The sequence below is a fragment of the Nyctereutes procyonoides genome, unplaced genomic scaffold (genome assembly GCF_905146905.1).
Source record: "Nyctereutes procyonoides isolate TBG_1078 unplaced genomic scaffold, NYPRO_anot_genome, whole genome shotgun sequence".
Classification (NCBI taxonomy): domain Eukaryota; kingdom Metazoa; phylum Chordata; class Mammalia; order Carnivora; family Canidae; genus Nyctereutes; species Nyctereutes procyonoides.
Genome location: NW_026575047.1, coordinates 27,567,878 through 27,592,580, shown reverse-complemented (window position 1 = coordinate 27,592,580; position 24,703 = coordinate 27,567,878). Strand labels below are relative to the sequence as shown.

Genomic DNA, 24,703 nt, shown 5'->3' with positions numbered 1-24,703 from the left:
CTCCCTTCCTTCCTTCCTTCCTTCCTTCCTTCCTTCCTTCCTTCCTTCCTTCCTTCCTTCCTTCCTTCCTCAATGGCTTTTTTCACTCTGGTATATCCATCCTCCTCATGTTCCCCCTCTCTTAGTAGAAGGCCTTACCACCTTCTTCACAAAGAAAATAAAAACCAAAACAACTTCCCAAGTCTCCGGTGGCGCTGTGTCCACACACATACGGTGCCACATGCAGAGGGAAGTCTCCCATCTGGGCCTGTCCCACCTGCGTTTCCCAATCCCATCCCTGCGCACTGCCCGAAGCGTTCCATGGGTCAGTCTGCCCTCTCTTGCATCCTCCTTCTCCTCTTCCCCTCCCCCCAGACTTGCTTCTCAACACTAAACATGTTCTGCTCTCTCCCCTCTTTAAACGTGAAAACAGAAAACCTCCCAACACCCCTTCTTCCCTCTCACGCCCTTCCCTGCACGGACTTCCGGAAATAATGGTGTTTGCTTCCTCTTGTTTTCCTTATCTCCATGCCCTGCCCAGGCCACTCCCCTGCCCTCAGGTCCTCAGTGGCCTCTAGGCTTCCAGCCAGAGGACTTCCTTTACTTCTTTTGGAACCTGCGTGCCCTCCCTGCAGTGTTTGGGACCACTGCCCACTCTCCCCCACTGCAGACACACCTTTGTTTTCCCTTCAGTGACTGTGGGCCTGGTGCTTTCTTTCCTACATTGCAACTCTCCTTAGCAGTCTTGTGTGCTGCTTGCCCTCCTCACCTCTTCCTCCAGCAGCCAAGTCCCCCAGGCCCAGCCCAAGTGTGCTTCTCCCTCCAGCGTCAGCCCCAGGGTCCAGTGGTCACGTCTAAGCATCTGATTGCCTCCTGCAGGCCTGGCACCCACATATGTGTGCTCCAGATGCAGCCGACTCCCCGCCCCAGCATCCCCCCCCCTCCCCGCCACGCGTCACGGGGTGGCGGGGGGGGGGGGGAGCAGGACCAGGTCGCACCTGTCTTCCCTTCCTGGGCCCCGGCATCTCCTTCCCCGCTGCCAAGCCCCGGCTTCATCCTGGCCCTTCCTCGCAGCATCCCCAGCACATCCTGTGGGGTCCACCTCCCCTGTCCCATCTCCTCTCTCGTCTCACTTCTCTCCCCTGCCTCCAGCCACATCGGGCCACCGCCCAGGGCTGACAACAGCCTCTTCAGTGGTCGCCACTGTCCATCCTGTGGTGCACACTCTGCCGAGAATGTTCTTCCTCAGAGAGAACTGGGCTTATGTTCCTCCTGGGCTTCAAGGCCCGCAGCAGCCTGCCCTTCCTGGACCAGCCAGGCCCCGACCCGTGCACCCGCCTGCCCCCCGAAGCCTGCCTTCACGCCCTCCCCCAGCCCTCCCTCTGGATGCAGAGCCACGTTGGCCCCTTTCAGACTCCCAGCGGTGCATGTCCCCCTCAGAATGCCGCCCCTCCCCGTGTCCCCGCAGCTTCACCCCCCTGACCCCAGAGACCATGTCTGAAGCACCGTGCTGGCTGCGAGGAGAGCAGAGTCTAAGCCTTCCCTAAATACGTGTGTGCGGCCCACAGATCCCAGTGCTTATGGCTTCCTGTCTCCCTCCTGAGCAGGCAGGGTCAGTCCCTTAACCTGCACAGAGCAAAGGTTCTCGGTCTCTTTCCTACACTGCATAGGTAGCATTAGCAAGGACCAGCAGGTAATACTGGATCTCTAGTTTTTTGCTGTGTGTTTTTTTAAAGTACTCCCTACATCTGACGTGGGGCTTGAACTCATAACCCTGAGATCAAGGGTCACACACTCTACCAACTGAACCAGGTGCCCCTGAATGTTGAATGGTTTACTGTAGAATTCCAAACTTTATTTCCGTTTTGGTTTTGGTTTTGTTTTCCAGCGGAGTTGGAATCAGTTTCCTCTTTTGTTGGATACTGATGACCATCGTGGTGCTCACGTTTGTCATCGGTGGAAACATGGAAAAACTGGTCTGTGAGCCTTACCAGAACAGGAAACTATTCCAGGTTAAGTATGACTTCTGGGCCCGATGGGATATGCCTTCAGAGGAAATTCTGATGTCTCTGTATCTTGTGGGGTCAGAAAGATGAGCAGTTTGGTTTCTTAATTCACTAAGTTAAGATTCCTTCAATTAGAGCAAATAACTGTGGTAGTATTGTTTCTCGAACGTCAAGTGAAATGAGTACCAGGACTTGAGGCGTCCTCATCAGTGTGGATTGTAATAAGCTGGGAAAGAAAATTCTTGAGGAGGGGTACCCCAGGAAGTTTCTGACATTTTAAAGAGTTTCTCAAATGACAATTGCCCATGCAGATGGTGTGAGGCCTTCAATTTGAAGTGAGAGACACCAACAAATTCCATGCCTTGTGGCCAAGTATCGTCCCTGGTGGACGTCTGAGGAGACCATTGAGAAATGAATTTGGGCTCCACTTTCTCCTGAAACTGAGTCCTGTGGGCTCACCAGGACCACTTCTCAGTTCAGCTTCATTAGTTAATGAGGAGGTTTGGGTCTATGTGCCAGTCTTTTCACTCTGGCTTTCTGGTGCTTTTTTCTACATTTTGGTTTTTAAAATATATTTGTTTTCCTGTTTTATTGTATGTACTTTTTCACTTCATATCTGTTATGAAATCCGGCGAGGAACTATGCAGGTAACCAGTTGTCATGGAATTTTATTTTATTTTTTAAAAGATTTTTTAATTTACTTATTTGAGAAAGAAGAAGTGTGCACACGTGAGTGCATGGAAACATTAGTATGGTGAGGGGCAGAGGGAGAGGAAGAAGCAGGCTTCCCACTGAGCAGGGACCCTGACATGGGGCTCGATCCCAGGACCTCAGGATCATGACCTGATCTGAAGGCAGATGCTTAACTGACTGAGCTATACGGGTGCCGCTGTTGTCATGGTATTTTAATTTTTCAGTTGGCTGAGGAAAATTAAATTGGGAGTGTCGATTTGTCAAATTATGTCTGTTTGGCCTCTTGATAAAAATATAATAGCGATCATCAAGCCAGACTTGATGTTCCATGCTGCGTTAAATTGCTAAAGTGGAATTCTTTAAAAATAGAGGGATATTTTGAAAACATTTACATTCCTCAAGCACATACATGGTCTTGCATTAAGGAGCTCGTTAAGATATATGATATATTAGCCATCTTAAATATATGATGTTAAGTGAGAGAATATGCAAGTTTTAATTCATTTTGTCTGGAGTAAAGGAGTAAAGAGATGGGCCAACTGTTTTATGGCTTTCTATAGGCTATTCTGAATCAAGTTGTCAGTTCTTCTCTTATTTCTAATGTCTCTGTCTTACTAAGAGAAATGTTCTCTCAGGGCAGCCCCAGTGGCTCAGCGGTTTAGCGCCGCCTTCAGCCCAGGGCATGATCCTGGAGATCTGGGATCGAGTCCCACATCGGGTTCCCTGCACGGAGCCTACTTCTCCCTTTGCCTGTGTCTCTGCCTCTCTCTCTGTTTCTCATGAATGAATAAATAAAATCTTAAAAAAAAAAAAAGAAATGAAAAGAAAAGAAAGGGAAATGTTCTCCAAAAAAAGCAGTTTCAGTAATTCTTACTGAAGTATCAGTAGGAACTGCCCCCATTGGGCAGTTTATTATGATCACACTGTTATTTTCTTGTTTTAAATTGGAAACCAATGAAGAAAATCATGATCTGAAAACCCCCAAATATACTTAACAGAATATTTTATTATGTATATGTATATTAGTGTAAAAGCATCTCTTTCAAAATAGCTTTTTTCAATTTGTTCTAGATTTTGGACACCCCATATTTACTAAATGAGAATTGGAAATACTATCTCTCTGGCATGGTGTTGAACAAACCGGATATTAATCTCACTTTTCAACAAGTTTACAGGTATAAATAATGGCATGATGCATTTTTTTGGCTACTGAAAATGTTGTTTGTTCCAGAATGAGAATTTTGCTTTCAAAGTGTCTTTAAGCTTGATAAGACCAGCTGTTCTATAATCTTCACAAAGAGATAGTAGAAATAAGACCAAAAAGAGATCCTTCTTCTAAAAGCCTTCTAGACTTTGGTGTGGTGATGTCTCAAGGTCCTTCTGTTCAGCATCCCCTAGACCTCGCTAGTTAAGGTGACCCTACGCGGCATTAAAGAGATCCTCTGATCAGTCACGCTGCCCCAAGTAAATGCCATATAACGAGATGTCAGTGGATGGGTCCAAATCACATACATGCTAATAGTGAAGCACCTGACAGGCCAGGCTGTGTAGTCAGTCTGCCTGGGCTCCAGTCTTGGCTCTGCCATCAGGGAGCAGGCCTTGGTGATCTTGGGCAATTTTACTTCTCTGTTCAATAGGGTTCAAAGCCTTCCCATTATCTCTAGCAGAAACAACAAATGAATGGCACACGTGCCCACCTGTTGATCTCGCCCTTTTGATAGCCGTTGGTAGTTAGCAGTGGTCTTGTTCATAGCCCAGAGAGTCTCAGGATCCTTCTCAGGATCCTGCCTCAGCATGTTGTAGGCAAAGGTTATCAATCGATTGGAGTTACTGTGCATGATTAAACCATCCCTGGCCTGAAAGGACAAAGCCAACCTTCTTGGCCTGGCCTGCCAGCTCTTTATGACTTGGGCTCTGCAGTCTTACCCCTGGTGGTTAGTGTATCAAGCTCTCTGTTCCAACAACACCAACCTACTGGGAATTCCCTGAAGAGGAGCATCACACCTCTAGGGCTGTGGGAAAGTCACTTTACCCAGGCACCCCTCAGGGCTAGAGGGCTTTGGCTGCTGGACCAGGAAGAGGCACCCCCAGGAAGCAGCTATCTCAGCAGCAAGGATATACATCAGATGAGCCTGCCCTTCTTGGCTCAGTTGAAGAAGGATTTTGCACGTTTTAAAGAAGCATGAAGAGGTGAAGCCAAACTATGTGAACTGACTGTCTGGATCTTTTTGTGTTCCGCTTCCGTATCTCAACCCTGGAAATACAGAGGCAGGTGGTCTGGCAGAGGTTTGAATCTTTTAATAAAGCCCATGATATACTGTGTAACATACATCTTTTCAGCAGGTGGTGACTTGTTTTGTTTGTTTATGAGAATTTATTTCTTCCCAATTTGTGAACTTATGATTCCCTCATAGCACTAGAAAAAGTACAAAGGAGACAGATGGAAGGATGACTTACCAGTCTTACTGTATCTGTTCCAAAGATGGGACATTTAGTAAAGCAGGGAACGAAGTCCAGAATGGTAGGTCTCCGGGGCAAATCCATGCAGCCACTAGTGACCGCCCCCACTGCATCAGCACTCAAAAGCCGCTTCTGTGCTTGCAGATGTAAACAAAAGATACACCGTGAACCTTTCTCTCCACCCATAGCTGGGGACAGAGATGGACACAGCTGCCTTTTCTGGATCATGATCTCTCTGTTTTTCCCACAGTGACTGCAAAGAAAATAAGGGCATCTACAGCACACTTAAGCTAGAAAACACCTACAACATCAGTGAGCATCTCAACATTCAGGAGGTAAGGAGTAGAGCCAGGCAGGAAACTGATGTTCATCTTTAGTAAATCCATTTCTTTCTTTCTTTTCTTCCTTTATTACTTTCTTTCTTTGTCATTGAGGTGAAATTCAGATAAGGGAAAATCCTTACATTTTGGTGACATTTTCGCCACCCCCAACCAGGTGTCTCTCTTGAGGCATGAGTTCCTCTAGTGGACTGCACAGGTGCCCTAGAGGGGTCTGGCTGCAGACGCGATGCAGGAGGATCTTATCTTGCTATGTGTCAGGGTCCTTAGAGGAACAAATCCCAGGGATGTTGGCTTTCCAACACTGGCCACCCTTTCCTAGTAGGTGCCTGAAGAGGGACAGGACACCCAAGACTCCAGCCTACACAGTCTTTGCCCCTTGGGAGTCAGAGCTGTGGCCCCAGGGCTCCAGGGAGGCCCTGCAGAGTTCTATTGGCCTTCGAAAGACGGCGTGGCAAGAGTGTTGGGAGCAGACAGGAGGGAATGATTTCCTCCTTCTCCTTTGCCTGTGCCCACCCACAAATCTTGAGCCTTAAGACTCTGAAGAGAGGCCACTCGAGAGCATTCCAAGACAGGAGGAGGAACAAGAGGTTCCTTGGCAGGCCTAGGGTGCCATCAGCATAGGCTCTCCCCCTCCCCATACCTGGAAGCCTCTGGCCTTCTCGGGGGTTAAAAACTTAAGGAGGCTTCTTTCTTTTGGGCTTCCAACTGGAAGCAGATACCAAGAGACACCAAGGAAAGAGACTGTTCTCCAAACCCCATACCTTGTCCACTGACACATCACTGGCTTTCAGAGGCACCGTGAGACCATGGTGGCCTCACACTTTTCAGATATGAAGAGGTTTATTTAAAAGCCGAATGCAAATTCTGTACTGTGTTGTATTTTGTATTGTGTTGATTATCCTCCCTAAATATTCCCTGCATGTATATACAAACAAAATGTAATTCTGTAACCAAGCCCAGACTAAATGTCCTCTACTCATTTGGCATCACACCGTGTGTCATTTTCTCTGTGCACCAGAGACAGAGTGCCTGGGACGCTGGCACTGCATGCTGCCTGAAACTACTTAGGTCAATCTCAAGTCCCCAACCAAGTCCCCATGATCTCAAGCATCCTCACTACGCAAGTCCAGTGCGTGCTGCTTTTTTTCGCCCTGAACAGAGCCTGCCTGGCTCTTTTCAGCACCCATATTTGTCAAGACCCATTCAGAAGTCTCCTCCTCTCTGTTGCCCTGTCCAGGCCCCTGCCTCAGCAGACTCTCTCCTGACCCTTGGGGTCCTGACGCAGTTTGTGTGCTTTTATTATGACACTGCCTCTTCCTTTGAGGACTTTGAGGGCAGAGATGGAATCTTATTCTGTTTTGCATCCCACCTCCTCACACAGTGCTTGGCGTGGGGCATAAGGAGGGAGGCGGGGATGCAGGGAAGGAGTGGGCGGGGAGAGAAGAGTACCAAGGAAGAAAATGCCAGTCAAGTGCCTGACTGTGTTTTTTGTCTTGTGTCATTGCTCTTTTAAAGCATGAAAGCCTGTGGCATTCTTGAAGAATGGACTTACTTATCACTTTTCTTTTCATCATGCAGCATGCTAGAAACCTCAGCAATGATTTTAAAAACATGAATGTAAATATTGACAATATTGTTCTGCTGGACGCAGCAGGAAGAAAAAACCTGATGGATTTCAGCTCTTCGGGAGTAGACACCATAGACTATAATGTCTACTTGGCAGAGGTGTGACCCATGATCTTGATCTGTGGGGGGCAAATAACAGCAGATTTTCTTTCTTTCTTTCTTTCTTTCTTTCTTTCTTTCTTTCTTTCTTTCTCTTTCTTTCATTGAAATGAAATTTATGTAACATAAATTGGCTATTTTAAAGGGAGTTAATTCAAGGGCATCTGGCTGGCTCAGTTGGTAGAGCATACGACCCTTGATGTCAGGGTAGTGAGTTCGAGCCCATGTTGCATGGAAAGATGACTTTAAAATAAAATCTTTATAAATAAATAAATAAATAAATAAATAAATAAATAAATAAATAAAGGGAGCAATTCATCAGCTTGTAGTATAATCACAGTGTTGCACAACTACTGCTTCTATACGGTTTCAAAACATCATTATCACCCAAAATGAAAGCCTCCTTCCCACTCCATGGTTGTTCTTTTCCCCCAGCTCTGGCCACCACCAGTCTGTGTTCTGCTTCTATGAATGTACCTGTGCTGGATGTGTCATACAAATGGAATCATACAGCACGTGACCTTCTCTGTTTAATGGCCTTTCATGTCACCTAAAGTTTTTGAGATTCATCTCCATTATAGCGTGGATCAGAACCTGATTTCTTTTTATGGTTGGATAATGTGGTTGGAGAAACATAATATGGTCTTATATGTGTAAGTCAGAATGTAGCTGTTGTCATCTCTGTAAGAGTTTCCAGCCCTACTTTATGGTCACAGGACCATAGTTTATTCTGTTGTCCATTAGATATTGTTAAGGTCTAAAAATCCCACAACCATGACGCTGTTTCCCTCCCCCTCTTTTGTAGATGGGTAAAACTCCCACCAAAGTGAATCTTTTATCCTTTGCAGATGATCTGGACACAAAAGCCAACAATCTGGTGAGTTTGAACGGTCTAGTTTTAAACGCTATAATCGTTATAGATGTCAAATGTCCATACTATTCCTAGTTTCCTTACAGCACAAGTGACCTTTGGTTAAAAACGCCTCTCTCTTGTGCATGTCAAGACTTCCCACCAGTCGCCACTGCCGTGTGGCCCAGACACCTGTGAGCATGCGAATGGTTCCAGGGTGGTGTCAGGGTGCCCACAGCTGCTCCTGACCTCTCTTCTTGCTGCTGCCCGCACTGCTTTAGAATGAGCTCTGCTCTCACGCCTATCAACCCCTCTACCACCACATACACACATGCACACACACACATCATTTTTCTTGCAGTTTAGGGAATGGAAGGAGATTCTATTTGGTGATTTGCATCACCAATAACAAGTGGATAAGTGAAGGCAAAGACACCACCCAAGCCCCTGTAAGCTTCTGTTCTTCACTTCCCCTGCTGGCTGGTGACTAAATGACTCAAACCCGTCCCTTTCAAGAAGCAGCAGCACATGGGGGTGAGGAACCTGGGCTCTGGAGGAACACTGGGATTTAAACCCTGACTCAGCCACTTCCTAATGGTGGGCCCTTGGACAAGATATTTCACTCCTCTGTGCCTTACTTTCCTCCTCTGTAAAATGATCACAATAAAATTGTTACATGTTAACACATTAAACATTATTTAAGTTGAGCCTGGGTTTTTCTCATCTGTAAAGTGGGGACACAGCTGCTGTAAAGTGGGCTTTACAGTGGCTATATTATGGTGAGGTAAGAAAGAGAGCCCAACCTCCAGCACTCAGGAAAGGCTCATGGGTTTGGGTGGCTGCGGAAAGTTCGTGGTTCTAGGATTCGAGGTAGGGTGTCTTGGTGATGCCCCTCCTACTGGTCCCCACACGCACAGCATACTGGAGGGCTGCATGCTTGTCACCACCACCCTGCCCCGACCTCCTGCAGTTAAAGAGTGCTCCACAGTCTGGAAGGATGGTGTTGATTCTGTTCATTTTATTCTCCTTGCAGCCCCAAGGAAGTTTGAAACAGTCCCTCAAAAATAATGCGCAAAATCTTAAAACGATTCACCATGGCCAAGTCATGCCTTTGGAGCAGTCAATGGTAACAACCCGCCACCTCTGGTGTTTCCCGAGACCTGAGCAAAGCCCGTCCCACTAGCCGGCTTTCATTTAGACTGAGTGAAACATCTGCATCTCATGTGTGGGTCAAATCCAGTTGGCCTCAGGAACTGAGCTGTGTTAAAAATAAATGATGGCAGCGGGGCGCCTGAGTAGCTCAGTTGATTGAGTGTCTGACTCTTGATTTCAGCTCAGGCGTCAACCCCATCTCCTAGTATCGAGCCCCACATCAGGCTCCCTGCTCAGCGGGGAACCTGCTTCTTCCTCCTCCTCTGCCCCTCCCCCTGCTTGTGCTCCCTCTCTCTCTGAAATAAATAAATCTTTAAAAAAATTAAATAAATGATAGCACCTGGGCTTTAAAGAAGACACATTTTCAATGTCACCACTCCTTTTGTGCTTTATTTCCTTGCCTTTTCCACTCACCTGTGTCCAGGTAGATTAACTCTGTGGTTGCCCCACGCACGGTGCTCGGGTTCCCCGGCCCCCAACAGGCACCCGGGAGCCAGGCACCTACCTGGAGGGCTGATGTCTGTGCTCTGGACTCACTCTTACTTATTCTCAAATTCTTTTTCTCCAAACCCTGCCAAGAAATATGGGAAGGCGAGGGTAAGTTCTTTTCTCCCTGCCTCATTAAGCTTTGTTCACTGATCTAATGGGCCATGTTTTCTTCCTCCTCTCTCGTAGCCTTTGATCTGACTTCCCCCGTTCTTTTTCCTCTCTCTGCTCCTGGCTTCTTTCCCGAATTCCAGAAGGGCAGTCCGTAGCAGAGAAAGAACACGGGCTCTGGAGTCAGGCGGAGCTGATTTCAGATCCTGCTTCTGCCTCCCCAAAGTCTTACCACTTTCCATTCTCTCCTCTGAAAATGGTGGGGACGGATCCCGCCCTACTGTCACCTGGTTCCTGGACATGACTCTGTAACTAGCAGGAATTCTTATTAGGCTTGTGTGAGCACCCAGTCAGCTTGCTCAGGTTTGGAGAAGCACAGTAGCCCACTTGACTCCAGCTTTGAAGCCTTCTAGAACTAATTTTTACCATCTCTCTCTCTCCCCCCACCCCTTCCCTCCTGATTCTCTAAACTCTTTAGAGTATTCACAAAGAAAGCTGAATTTTCTGAATTTGTGTGTTGTGCTCGTCACAATCCTCTGTTCTGCTTGCTATGCCTACCACCGGGTTGTTAACATTTTAAGTTGTTTTTTCCCTGTTCCTTACATGGTTTCCTTCAAGTAGACACAGGACTCCTTGGCCTTTTCAGAGCTGGGGCAGCCTGTCTACAAATAGGCAAACTGCTCTGGACATGTGACCTACCATCTAAAACAGGGGGTAGCAAACTATGCCCCCCAAACTACAATCTGTGGGCCAAATCCAACGTGTTGCTTGTGTTATAAATAAGATTTTACTGGAACACAGCCATGCCCCCTTATTTACAGATGATCCTTGGTTGCTTTCAGCTAAAAAGGCAAAGTTGAAAATAAAAGGGCAAAGTTGAGAGCTTTGGATAGGGTTTGGCCCACTAAGTCTGAAATATTTACTGTCTGGCCTCTGTTTCACCAATCCCTGGTCTAAACCACTCAGAATAAACTACTCTGGGCAGTTTGGGCAGACTTTTTCTGATATAATGCCTGCCACTTGGAGCAAACCTGACTCAAAGTGGTTTCTTGGACACTTTGCATGAGATGTACCACCCTTCAAAGCTTTAGAATATATATCCTGATTTTCTTCTTCAGCTTCTCTAACACGAGAGGGATTGTTACTTCCATCTGTTGTTTTTTCTAGAATGAAAGCATCACAGAGTAAAATCAGATTTGGTGGCTGACTGGGAGAAGGGAGGGGAGACAGAGGCATGTGATCTTGCTGATTGATTCATGTAATAAGTTTGAAAATATGTATGTTTGTTCACCAGAGCACTATCAACCAAAGTATCAAGGAACTTCAACACAAAAGCAGCGGATTGAGGGTAAGGACTTATTTTCCTTTCTGCCGTGATGGGGGACGGGCACACACAGACTCTCAAGAGATGTTGGTTTTATAAGTACTTAGGTTTAAAAAAACAAAAGTCTTGGTTATCTGCCCTTGTTAAATTCCAAACTGCCAAACTGAGTTTTCCTACCATTTGCTTTCTGCAAGTACTTCTCACCTTGGCCCTAGTAGACACACAGGTGAAAGCCGTGTCTTAATGTGTAGAACACAAGCTCAGAAGGTACACTGGTCACTTTTACTGAGATAACGCTGCCTGCAAAACCCAGTGCCTTTGGACCACAAACTCATTCTCACTGTTGGATGGACTGCAGGCTTCTCCACCTATCTCCCCACCCAGGGACAGAGTGAAGGGAGCACAGGAAATGAGGGGGTGAGTGAAAACAGGCTGCCCTTTAAGTGACAGGTTAGAACCAGCATGCTGCCACTCCATCTACATTCTGTAGGCCAAAGCAAGTGACACAGCCAGGCCTATCATCACTGGTTGGGGATGTATGCAGGTCCCTTACTGTCCTAAGTAGCTTGGCCTTCAGGTGACAGTGTGCGGCTCTGCATTGCCCTTCACAAGGAGCCAGCGTGGGGGCAAGTTGGGTTGGAAATCAGCCCTTGTCCCACTGGCCAGGCTGTGTGCCCTGAAGTCTCCAGGCAGGACAGAAAAGGCACCTTTTCTCATTTGCACCAAACTGCCATGTGGAGATTCTTATCTGTGTGAAGAGACTAGGTATGAATCCCAGGTCTTGTGTCCCCAGCTTGGTTACATAGAGCAGGATCAGCTACCTCCTCTGTGAAGGGGGCCTAACCCTGCCTTCCTGTAGCCTGTGAGTACCGGAGCCCCCCCTTATCCCCAGGGGAGGGGGTTGGTTCATTCAGTGAATGCCTGAAACCACAGGTGGTACGGAGCTGTATTGTACTTACGGGTTTTTTCCCCATACATACGTAGCTCTGAGAAAGTTGAATTTATAAATTAGGCACAGTAAGAGGTTAACAACAACAACAATAAAATAGAATGATCATAGCAATATAATGGAATAAAAGTTATATGAACGTGGTCTCTCTCTCAAAATATCTTACTGTACTGAACTCCCCCTTCTTCCCGTGATGATGTGAGACGATAAAATGAGTGATGGGAATGTCTTAGGCATGTGACGTGGCATTAGCCACTGTTGACCTTCTGACCACACGTCAGAAGGAGGATCATCTGCCTCTGGACCCCAAGTAACAGAAACTGTGGATAAGGGGGAATTCCTGTCTCAGTGAGACGATTTGGATTCTTTGGCCCCGTGTCTAGCACAAAGCGAGGCTTGGTATGTACTGCTCTCATTCCTCTGCCCTCAGAGGGCTGGGCTGGTTCTGTGGCCTTCTTAACTAGCAAATTATGGTGGTGTGGAGCTGAGCTAACAGCACTCGTATCCACATGCCAACTCATATCCACATGAAATCCCTTCATTGCTTGACCCCCCGGCAATTGCTGTGTTTTCCAGGTGAAAGTGGCCAATATCCTTTCCTCTCTGGATTCTGCTCAGGACTTCCTCCAAACTCGCATCTCCTCAGTTATTGTCGAAGTAAGTGGGTGTGAGCCCCTAACTACATGGCTGCAGAGAGTATGGGATGATCCCCTCAATGGTGTTACTACTTTTTGATTTCTTTCCAGGAAAGTAGCAAGTATGGGAACATGATAATAGGATACTTTGAACACTACCTGCAATGGGTCAAGATCTCAGTAAGTAGTTTATCTTTTATGAACATAAGAGGGCCATGTGTTAAGATAGTCATGTTCTAGGATAACATCAGGAGGAAATAAAGTAAAATTCCTAGTAATTTGGTAGGAGATAACCAAAGGACCTCAAATCTGGGGACCATGAGGAGGGGTGTCGTCAGACTCAGCATGTGTCGTCTGAGCTGGACCCTTTTCCCAGCCTGCCCACTGACCTGGAGAACATGCTCCTCACTTTCTCCCCTAGTTCCTTTGCTCACGTTGTGGAGGTTCCTACTACAATTAACTCTGTCTCCCCAGGTAACTGTGAACTGCCTTTGCAAGGGTGGTTTGTTCATGCCCTGGGCCCCACAGAACCTGTCATGTGGTTGGTGTGTAAGTCTACGAGGGGTGGCTTGAGCTACAGAAATTTGTTTTCTCACAATTCTGGAGGGGCTGGAAGTCCAAAATCAAGGTGTCAGCAGAATTGGTTTCTTCGGAGGCCTCTCTCCTTGGCTTCTGGAAGACCATCTTCCCCTTGTGTCTTCACATGATCATCCCTCTGTGCCTTTGTGTGCCCACATTTTCTCTTCTTTTATAGACACCAGTTATTGGATTAGGACTTATCCTAATGACTTCATTTTAACTGAACTGCCTCTTTAAGAACCCTACCGCCAAATACAGTCACATTCCAAGAAACCAGGAAGGAGGACTTTAAAATGTGAACTTTTGGGGGTCACAATTCAGTCCACAACAGTTGGGTCCCCCTGAATATATTAGAAGAGAAAGTTGAGGAGTAGAGTGAAGTTTCCAGTGATTTCAAGGCAGCTCATTCCTCCCAGAAGCCAATTTATAGAGAAGTAAAGTGGCTTGGAAAGTGCTCCTTGCCATCTTGGGCTTTGGGTCAACTTTCCTCTGAGGATTTATTCCCCTGGGGCAGGGGTAGGGAGAGATGCTTGCAGCTGAGTTACTTGAGTAACTGGGGCTAAGTTATTGGGCTGCTTGCTGCTAGCCAAGACGGACTTTGAGAAGTCTAGGGACTCAGGAAAAATTAGACTACTCCAAGCAGCCTTGAGTATTGCATTTGTATTCCTGGCCCTTGACGGTGTGAACCCAGACTACCGCCATCTCCTGCTTTGCTGCTCCACCCCATATTCCAGCCACATCCAACGGCTTGAGTCTCTGAAATGTTCATATTTCTTGATGTGATACCCTCTATGTCATATCCTCCTCCCTGGTTCCCACCTCTGGCCCCCACCATCTGAACCCTGAGCCTGGTTCTTCTTCAGGGCCCAGCTTTCTCATGTCTGTGCTGACACTTCCTCCTGCCTCCCAGATCTGAAGACCTCAGGGTCTTGTCAGTGCTGGGATGAAGGGCATACGCACACAGGTGAGTTGTGGTGGAAGAAATGCGTTACCATCATTGCCACCATGGCCACTAGAACCTGTGCATCTCCTCCTCCAGATCAAGGAACCATATTTTGGTCACATTCAGACCCAGAATATGAAGCAAATACCCTGAAGCCAAAGTGAGTCTGGACAGGAATGGTTAAGTCATACAAGAGCCACACCATGTGAATATTAGGTGGCCGTTTATACAAAATGGATCAGAGCTCTGCCAAGGCACTAGGAGAGATTTTCACAGGGTATAAATAAGAGAGAAAAGCAAGATGCAGAAAAACATATGGAGTAGGACTCATGCTCTGTTTTTTTTTTTTTTTTTTTTTTTTTTTTTTTTTTAAAACAGTTAAAAAGCCTATACAGAGGGTGTACCAGGTTGTTTAAGCTTGGTAAAAATAAGGTTGTTCACATGGGTTGCCTTGTAAGGCATAGGTGGGAGAAAAGGGAAAAGTGATCCAACCAATAAAGGCAAAGAAATAAGACACACCTCTGCCCTAAAGAGCTAACATCTAGCTCATTTTATGTATTTTTTTTAATGAATGAATATAGTTATTTTAAGTCAATGGGATTGGAGCATCTGTTTGTCATTAAACTTGTTTAGTGAATTGTACAGTCTTCTGCTTTCTAAAATGGGGTCAGCAGGTAGTGCTGTTTTTCTGTAAACACAATTTTATTAGCACACAGCCGCACATTCCTGCATATTTATCACCTGTGGCTGCTTTCACCATACCATGACAGAGTTCAGCACTTGAAACAGAAATGTTTCAGTCTGTCCTGCGGGGTCAAAAATATTTACTCTTTGATTTTTTAATAGAAAACGTTTGCCAAGCCCTGCTCTAAAATCTATAATTATTGATTAATTAGCTTTCCATTTCCTTCCCACATCCTTTGTCAGATCTCAGAGGGGTCAGGCAAGAAATTCAGACTGAGACCCAGTACCAAACACCTGGACTTCTTCATTCTCTCAGGAGCCTGGTAGGGTGGGTCTTACTGTTCCAGATAACAAGTGCAAAAACCAGAGACCCAGGCTCCAAGAGAATCCGCATCTTGCTTTCAAGTACCTACTTGTATGCATCATCGAACTTATCCATAGAAATCAGCTCTCAGCTCTGTACCTGAGACGGTATAGAGAACAGGTCAAAGGTAAATGGCACATCTAATTCTTGTGGATTTTTATGGGTATGGCTCAGAGTTCTCTTGTGCTTCCCACCCATAGATTACTGAGCAAATTGCAGCCTGCAAACCCGTGGCCACTGCTTTAGACTCTGCTGTTGACGTCTTCCTGTGTAGCTACATTATCAACCCTATGGTAAGAATTTCATCTTTCAAAATAAGGAAACACAATAAACTCATCAATCATCATGTTTTGTTGGCAGAGTATAGGACACTCTGATATAAAAAGAGTTTTGCGCTTGGATCGGTTACCGTTGTAGAATCCAAAACCTAAAATCTAAAATTCAGATGACTGTGTTATGATACCTAACAGACCAAGGAAAGCCAAAGACCTAGCTGCATATCTTTGTTCCTTTGTAGAATGATATTTATGGAGGCCAGGAGACCCTCATGAAGAAAAATCCTATTTGTCCTATTTGTCTCGATTAGTCAGAAAGGAGCAGTCACTGGTGTGCAGATTGCCAATATTCAAAAGGATTTTGAGTGCAACTGTGTGATGTGTATATGTGTGTGTGTGTGTGTGTGTTTGTGTGTCCCCATAGGAATAGCAAACTTAACTTAATTTTTGATTTAAAAGGCCTTTGATATGTTACCAACGGGATGGTAAGTTCCAATTAATCAAGTTTATTCCTCAGCTCTATTCACCCTTCAATATATCCTGACTGTCTGCGAGCCAACCCTTTCACTTCCTCTGCTGAAAGCACCGCAGTGGCTTCCTCCTGTGGTTATCCACTGTAAAGATCAGTATCCTTAACTGAGTACACCAGGTACTGTATGATTGCCCCCCCCCCCCCATTGAGGCCACATTTTGCAAAATTTGAACACCTTTCCTGCTGTTCTTCAGACACATATTTTCTTTCACTTCTTTAAATATATCTCATCCCCACCACAGGACCTTTGCACATGACATTTCTACCTGGACTGGAGGTCTCTCTCTCTCTCTCTCTCTCTCTCTCTCTCTCATTCTTCCCCTCCACATCCACACCCCACCTGGCTAACTCTGATTCTAAATCTGCCAGTGAGTGAAAACAAAGGCCCTGGATTCAGATTCTACTACATTTCCTGAACTCTGTGACTGAAAAATTATTGGACTTTTCTGAGCTTTCTGAACTTGTCTAAGTGGGATTGTTTCATGGTTCATGTGATTATGAGAGATTATGGGTAAAACCCTTAACACCATGCTTAGTGCATTAACAGTCAATACATGTTTGCTATTACTAGTGAGCTGCTTTCAGGTCTTAGCTCAAACAAGTCTTTTTTTTTCCAGGAAGCCTCTTCTGATCTTCCCACCTAGACTGGGCTCCCTTTTCTACACTCCCATAGAACTCTGTACTTTTCCTTAAAGATGTTATTACTGATTGAATTGTACATTTGTGTGGTTCTTTGGTTAAGACCTGTCCCCTGCAGGGGCACCTGGGTGGCTCAGTGGTTGAGCATCTGCCTTTGGCTCAGCGCATGATCCTGGGGTCCTGGGATTGAGTCCTGCATCAGGTTCCACACAAGGAGCCTGCTTCTCCTTCTGCCTGTGTCTCTGCCTCTCTCTGTGTCTTTCATGAATAAATAAACAAAATATTAAAAAAAAAAAACACCTGTCCCCTGCAGCACACTCTAGACTCTCGCCTCCATGAGCAGAGGGCTGGTGTGTTCCTGTGCCCCTATCATCTGGCATATTGCCTGGCACAGGCAATGGAACGAACGAAGAATGTTCAGACGGCTATTTGTTGAAGTACATCTGTATTGCTCCATCTGTCCATCTCCCTACCCTACATCCACATGTCCATCTGTGTGCAGGACGGACTTTCACACCCAAATGGAAACACTCCTGTGCTCATAGCCATGCGGACCCCAGGGCTTGGCTTCCTGGCCACCTCCCTTCTCCCCAGCCCCTAAACCCCTCTGTCTTCTGCTTGGACTCCTGCTGATGGCTTTGCTTGAACCCTCATTGGACAAGTGCTGGGCTAACTTGGCTGATTCTGAACTGATCTCCTGTCTTTACCACCTACCCCAGCTACTCAAATCACCCAACTATCAGACACCTTTCCACAAATAATTGGGGGCCACTGGAGGGGAGGCCTAGAGTCTGCTCAGGAAGACTGTAGGCTGGAGCTTTATAGCCAGGTGGTTTAAACAGTGAAAAAGAGCTCTGGGCATTGATTTTGCCAGGAAAACAGACTCCAGACTGACTAACATATTTCTCTTATATTTTGATTGTTCCCAGAAGAATTGTGGCAGCTTCCAGTAAAAGGATATGCTTGTCATAAAGCTCTAAAGCCTCTCAAAATAAGTCTGAAAGCATAGAAATATGCCAATAAAAGAACATGGCGGGGGGAGAGAACAAATTTACTGGAAATTCTGGGCCAAGAGGTGTCACTGCCATTGGGCAGGACACCACCAGGGGGGAAGCAGAACCTCAGTGGCTGAGCTGTGAGGGTTGGAGTGGGGCCATTGTGACATCTAAGCTGCCTTTGCCTCAAGGTGGGCTGGGGAGGCGGCCCTAGTGTTGCCAACAACTTCTTAAGGCAGCAACCGCAGACTTGAGCTTCTGTAGGGATCCTGCAGGTTGTACATTTACAAAGTAGGCCAAGTGTAAGACACCGGCCATGTGTGGTGCCCAAAGGGTCATGCTGGTGGTTCCCAGCTGTGTCTTTTCTGATTGGTGGATAAGGTTAAACAGTGTTAGGTGTCACCCCTGCAAAAGCTAGTGGTGTGGCCTGGGGCAAACCAAGGACAGATGCCCCTGTTGACGGAAGAACCACCATTCAGCTACAGCTGGTGTAGCCTTGTGAGACTAGGGGCTCAGTGTTAGGAGACCAAACTTCAGACTTTTCAAGAAAGGATGGAAATCCAAGTTCCTATGTGAAATCTGACTATGAATGTTGGTAACCATTTTTTAAAAATACTTTAAGGGATGCCTGGGTGGCTCAGCAGTTGAGTGCCTGCCTTTGGCCCAGGGTGTGATCCTGGAGACGTGGGATCGAGTTCCACATTGGGCTCCCTGCATGGAGCCTGCTTCTCCCTCTGCCTGTGTCTCTGCCTCTTTCTCTCTCTCTTTCTGTCTCTCATGAATAAATAAATAAAAATCTTTTTTAAAAATAAGAATAAATAAAAATACTTTAACCTACTTTTTAGAAAAAACGAAGTTGAATACAACCTACCCTAAAATGGGTTAAATTAAATACAGAATGTTTATTGAGAGCCTCATAATTCTGCCTTTTTCACACACTGCTGTTTTGGGATAAGGATGCTCCTGTCCCACTGTTCCAATGCACAGCAAGGCCAGAAAGGTCAATTAGCATATCAAACAACTCCTAAAAGGGATTAAGCTCAGGCTAGCTGGCAGCCACCGCTCTTCTCATTGGCATCAAAGGGACACCATCACCTGGTGGAATTCTTTTCTTTCTTTCTTTTTTTTTTTTTTTTGTTTTAAGAAGCATTATCTTTATTTCTAAATTTTATTTATACTCAATTAATTGACATATAGTGTATCACTGGTTTCAGAAATAGACATCGGTGATTCATACATCTCATATGACACCCAGTGCTCATTACATCATGTGCTCTCCTTTTTTTTTTTAATAATAAATTTATTTTTTGTTGGTGTTCAATTTGCCAACATACAGAATAACACTCAGTGCTCATCCCGTCAAGTGCCCCCCTCAGTGCCCGTCACCCATTCACCCCCATCCCCTGCCCTCCTCCCCTTCTACCACCCCTAGTTTGTTTCCCAGAGTTAGGAGTCTTCATATTCTGTCTCCCTTTCTGATATTTCCTACCCATTTCTTCTCCCTTCCCTTCTATTCCCTTTCACTATTATTTATATTCCCCAAATGAATGGGACCATATAATGTTTGTCCTTCTCCGATTGACTTACTTCACTCAGCATAATACCCTCCAGTTCCATCCACGTTGAAGCAAATGGTGGGTATTTGTCGTTTCTAATGGCTGAGTAATATTCCATTGTATACATAAACCACATCTTCTTTATCCATTCATCTTTCGATGGACACCGAGGCTCCTTCCACAGTTTGGCTATTGTGGACATTGTTGCTAGAAACATCAGGGTGCAGGTGTCCCGGCGTTTCATTGCATCTGTATCTCTGGGGTAAATCCCCAGCAGTGCAATTGCTGGGTCGTAGGGCAGATCTATTTTTAACTCTTCGAGGAACCTCCACACAGTTTTCCAGAGTGGCTGCACCAGTTCACATTCCCATCAACAGTGCAAGAGGATTCCCCTTTCTCCACATCCTCTCCAACATTTGTGGTTTCCTGCCTTGTTAATGTTCCCCATTCTCACTGGTGTGAGGTGGTATCTCATTGTGGGATTCTTCATGCAAACCCTGGCTTCCTTACCTGCTGCTACTTTTCCTCATTTGCAAAATAACTGTAATGATAGGACTGATTCAATGTTTTCAGAAAGATCTAATGACTTACAGTAATATGCAGTGCTTTACACAGTGGCTGACTCCTATTACGTCACAAATGGTCTTTACAAACAAAATTAGAGCTCATTTAAAAAATTGCAAAAAAAAAAGGGGGGGGGTTGTATTTCTGCCTCAAGAAACTGCTGTTTCCCATTCCCTGTCTTCAGGCATGTAATCCTCCTGATTTTCTTTTCTCCCCTAGAATTTGTTTTGGTTTGGCATAGGAAAGGCGACCATATTTTTACTTCCAGCCATCATTTTCGCTGTGAAGCTGGCTAAGTACTACCGTCGAATGGACTCAGAGGATGTGTATGATGAGTAAGTAGACAACTTTCTGCAGAGTTTGGCGGGATGGGGGTCATTTTCTAAGTGGTACTGATCTCAGAGAGCTTGCAAAAAGATGAGCTCTGATGAGATTCAGCTTGGTCTTTTTTTTTTTTTTTTAAGTAGGGGGTCATCTCTATTCAGGTGTTTTCTTTGTACCAACTTTCTTATGCTTGTGTTATGCTATATTTTCCCTCTCCCTTACTCTTCTCAGAATCCTTAACTGACCTTCTTATTTCTTGTTTGCAGTTCCTCTGTCTTGGGGACTTGGCACTTTACTTTATAACTGTTTTTACTAGTTTCCATTTTGACTCTGTAGCCTATACTTCACTCTGTGCTGACCCTGTATGCTTCGTTTTTACTTCTCTCATCTCCCTCTCGACTGTGTCTCTCCTGAATTTACTCTGTTAGCATCAGTATTAGGGTAAAAATGTGGGGGATGCAGCTGTTGAGCTGTAATAGTAATTTTAAAAAAATAATTGTATCTCCCTTTTTAGTATTCTATAGTGCTGAAACTGTATCGCCAAAAAGTAAGCCTTTTCTTTTTTAAACCATATTCATCAGATGGGACTGGGGAGGTCTTTATTATTATATGGTGGACTTATAAGACAAAATTAATAGCATCTTAAAATTACATAGCAACATTAGATATGCCTAGATAAAAATCAGTGCTAATGTCTCTTAAAATGAGGGCTGACACATGCAAGATACTGAAGAAATACTTGTTGAGTTAATGAAATTTTATACATTAAGCTTATGTATCTATAAAATGGTTGTCTTAATACTCGGTTTTTCAAAGGGAGCAGAATGTTGATATACCCTTTTTACCTTCTTTGTAGACTTAACAAACTGTCACATACTTTTCATGACCATTCTATTGCCTTGTAACCCATGATGTAAATACTTCATCTTAGAGATAACATGGTGTTTTTGGTATATTTATTTTTGTTACAGTATGGAAAATGGTAATATTGGTTTTCATAGACATCATTCCACTCAGACTGTATGAACAAAGGTTTTAAACAGATCCAACGTGGCACGAGTTCTTGACCTACAGCATCTCCAAATGTTGGAAAAGAAACCCTTCTCTTCTGGAGTTTACAGAGTTCAGTGATTTTATATGCAACATGCACTGATGCGCCAAAGAGTGAAAAGCGTGCTCACCAAAATTTTTTTAAATCTCTAGAAGTTTTGCTCTGACCATCTGAACCTTCGATGAAAGTTTCAATATGTAATACCTTCATTAATTTCCAGTTTAGCTTTTGGAACAAGACATGAATTGTGTCACATTTCATTGCTTGGAAACTTAGACTTGTAGTTAGAGAAAGTTCAGCAAATCACAGATGTGAGTGTGAACAATAAAAGAATGATTTCAGAAATCTGACTCTAATCTTCTCATTGAAAAATATTCCTAGGGACGCCTGGGTGGCTCAGTGGTTGAGCATCTGCCTTTGGCTCAGGGCGTGATCCCAGAGTCTGGGGATCAAATTCCACATCCAGCTGCTCCCTGCAAGGAGCCTGCTTCTGTCTCTGCCTCTCTCTCTCTCTGTGTCTCTCATGAATAAATAAAATCTTTAACAAAAAAAAAAGAAAAAGAAAAATATTCCTATTTTATAGATATTGGTTACATTACTGTGTTATTTGCTTAGGGCTACTGTAACAAATTATGCAAAGGGAGTGGCTTCAAGAAGTATCTTCCTCAACCCTTCTGGAGGCCAGGGGTGTGAAATCCCCATGTCAGCACCACTGCTTCCTCAGAGAAGTTCTGTGGGAGATTCTGTTCCATGCTTTTCTCCTAGATTCTGATGGTGGTGACAATGCACCACATTCCTTGGACACATCACTCCAGTCTCTGCTTCTGTCTTCCCCATCATAGAGTCTTCCCTTGTGTGCCCATGTCCACGCATTGTGTGCCTATGTTTACAGAGGGAAATGTGGATCATGGCCCATCCTAATCAAGAATGACCTCGTCTCGATTTCATTACATTTGCAAACAACCTATTTCCAAACATTCACAGGTTCTAGGTGGATACGAATTTGGGGGAGTGTGGAGGGGATGGACACCATTCAAACCAGCACCATCACCCAACAGCAATAACAAATAGCCAGAAAGTTAGGGAAGTAAATTTGAAGGAAAGAACACTATACACACAGAAACTAAATTAAATGACCAAAATCACAAAAAATGGAAAAATAACAAATTTTATTAGACACGTACAAAAGAGTGACTCATCCCCCTTTTCATTTTATGTTTGTCTTTAAGAACACATTAATACCCCAACTGCTTGTGAGCATAAATTGTCTCTTTATCTAATGCAGTGAGGCCCAGCCCCTGCCACACAATGGATTCACATGGCTGGTACTTAGGTCCCACTCTTAGAGATTCTGATATAATTGGCTACGGGTGTGGATTTTTTAATTTCTTCAGGTGTATTTCCTGGATGGCCCACTTGGTTCGGCTTCCAGTTTTTGGTTTTGGCTCAGGCCATGGTCTTGATATTGTAGGATTGAGCCCCAAGTCGGGCTCTACGCTTACTGAGGAGTCTGTTTCAGATTATTTCTCCCTCTCCCTCTGCCCCTCCCTGCTCATACTCTCTCCTTCTCCCTCAAACAGATGGATAAATCTTAAAAAAAAAAAAAAAAAAAAAAAAGATTCCTCAGATGATTCTAATAGATGACCAAGATTGAGAAACACTTTCCTAGATTAACTGAATCATTTTCTGGGATATATACCATGTAATTCTCATGTAAACCTGGCTTGAGAACTACTAGTGCAGCTCTATATGCATTTCATCCGTAAGGACCCTGTCCCTCAGATATCAGAGATTTGTGTTCTGATCGCTGATTGCTGCTCCTAATCCAGAGGTGCAGATGCAGAAAGGGGCAGCACTGTTACTCTCCTTCTGAGGACGAGCTACATTGTGCTCTCACTGTCTTCTCTCTGGGGAGCCTATAATGCTAATGACATGGTCTATCCAGCAATCTCTCCCAGTCAAGTCTTTTAAAGTCCTTTCAACTTCTTGATGGCACCACCAGCTAAGAATGAGAAGGAGCATAAAATGCCCACTGAATGTCATGTCCATTGGCCCACTGTCAGGGACCTTTGTCAGCATTTGATTGTAAATGTCCCAGACATCCAAAATATGCCAAAGCTTGGTCTCAAATGCTACTCTAGTGTGGCCAGAATCTGCCACTCCCACAGAACAGCAATTTTACTTACTGGATTGTGTCAAAGACCACAAGAAGCCAGAAGTTGCCACAAGATGGCAGCAGAGGACACATGTAATCTATTTGCAAGGCGTACCCCTAAAGCCCACGGGCTAAATTCAGAGACACCTGTTCTGAAGTGCTGGTGATGCTCTTGGCTGATGGGCCACTACCACAGTAATCCATCCATTTCTACCAGAGAGGTCACTAGCACTAGAAGTCTGCTGCCACCCAGGGGACTCAATCAACTTATAGTTGGGATGAGCCTTCAGGAAACCAGGGCCAGGCATCCTCAGACCTACTTGGAAGCCATCACCAGGTAGCCAAATGCTCCCATGTGAGTAATCAAGAGAGATATAATGGGTCCTAAAGATGTAGAGATGTAGCATTCCTTTGTCTTTGGGAACTGACTTGCTGTTCTGGGATGTTCCATTTCCTTTTTTTTTTTTTTTTTTTTAAAGAGAAATTTGTTTTCCCAGGATCTGAGGGGGCCCATGCAGAATGGGGACACCTGGACACAGTGATGTCTGATATTTATCTGTCCCTAAGCCACTCACTCTCCACAAGTGCCCAGTAATAGGCGAGCAGCAGTGTGTCAAGTGCAGCACAGCAGGGAGACATGTGGGCAAGAAGTAGTACCCCCAAGGGGTGACCCTGGGCAGAGGTGCCACTCAGCACATGTCCCTGTGTCAGATCGCTGGATTCCACCAAGGTCCTTGGGGTCTACAGGCCTTAGCTAGGTGGCCTATGGGGCTGCCTCTAGCATACCTGCTATCCAGGTCCCCAGGCACATTTGGCAGATCTTCTGGTCAAGTTGTACACAGGGCTCAACAAATTACCTGGATGAGGCACATACTGTCTCCTATCCCCAAGCAACTCAACTAAGTCTGGGCTTCCCTCTTGGCTTGGGAGGGCTCTAGAGCGTGTAACTTTTCTTTTACTGTCTCAGGAATCAACCTCTGAGCCTCAGTACACAGTCCTCCCGAGAACTGACTGGAGGCTGATCCCTCAGAACCCTATCCCTAAGCTGCAGCCACCTGCTCTTCATGGGAGCTCATCAGCTTGATGTCATCAGCGCAGTTACCCCCTGACGGAGAAAGGCCTGCCCCATTATTGGCCCTTCCCTGGTGGTACAGAATGTAAGCATCCAGGTGCCCCTATGGCAGGGCAGTAAATCTGCTTGCAGGTCCAGGTGAGCTTGCAGACAAATGATCTTTGACACTTTGTGCCAAAGAGATTAAACTAAAGGCATTAGCCACATCCAAGACTGAATCCTGCCAAAATAATAGCAGTTGGAAGTCTGACAAGGCTGG

At 45.2% G+C, this 24,703-nt stretch overlaps 1 protein-coding gene across 4 annotated transcripts in view; it reads left to right on the top strand.

The window, feature by feature from the left end:
* The window catches only part of PROM1 (prominin 1), a 106,218-nt gene extending 84,662 nt beyond the window's left edge, over nt 1-21,556 (top strand). For 3 of the 4 annotated variants that reach the window (XM_055326841.1, XM_055326843.1, XM_055326840.1), the window contains 12 exons: nt 1,868-1,991; nt 3,750-3,853; nt 5,389-5,473; nt 7,058-7,204; nt 8,010-8,081; nt 9,088-9,180; nt 11,098-11,151; nt 12,653-12,733; nt 12,823-12,891; nt 15,482-15,574; nt 20,062-20,177; nt 21,138-21,556. In XM_055326841.1, coding sequence (XP_055182816.1) covers nt 1,868-1,991; nt 3,750-3,853; nt 5,389-5,473; nt 7,058-7,204; nt 8,010-8,081; nt 9,088-9,180; nt 11,098-11,151; nt 12,653-12,733; nt 12,823-12,891; nt 15,482-15,574; nt 20,062-20,177; nt 21,138-21,192 — 1,093 coding nt within the window. In that variant the 3' untranslated portion in view covers nt 21,193-21,556. Of the gene's footprint in view, nt 1-1,867; nt 1,992-3,749; nt 3,854-5,388; nt 5,474-7,057; nt 7,205-8,009; nt 8,082-9,087; nt 9,181-11,097; nt 11,152-12,652; nt 12,734-12,822; nt 12,892-15,481; nt 15,575-20,061; nt 20,178-20,680; nt 20,714-21,137 lie in introns of all 4 variants that reach the window. The other variant, XM_055326842.1, reaches the window with a different exon arrangement.
* The last annotated feature ends 3,147 nt before the right edge of the window (nt 21,557-24,703 follow it).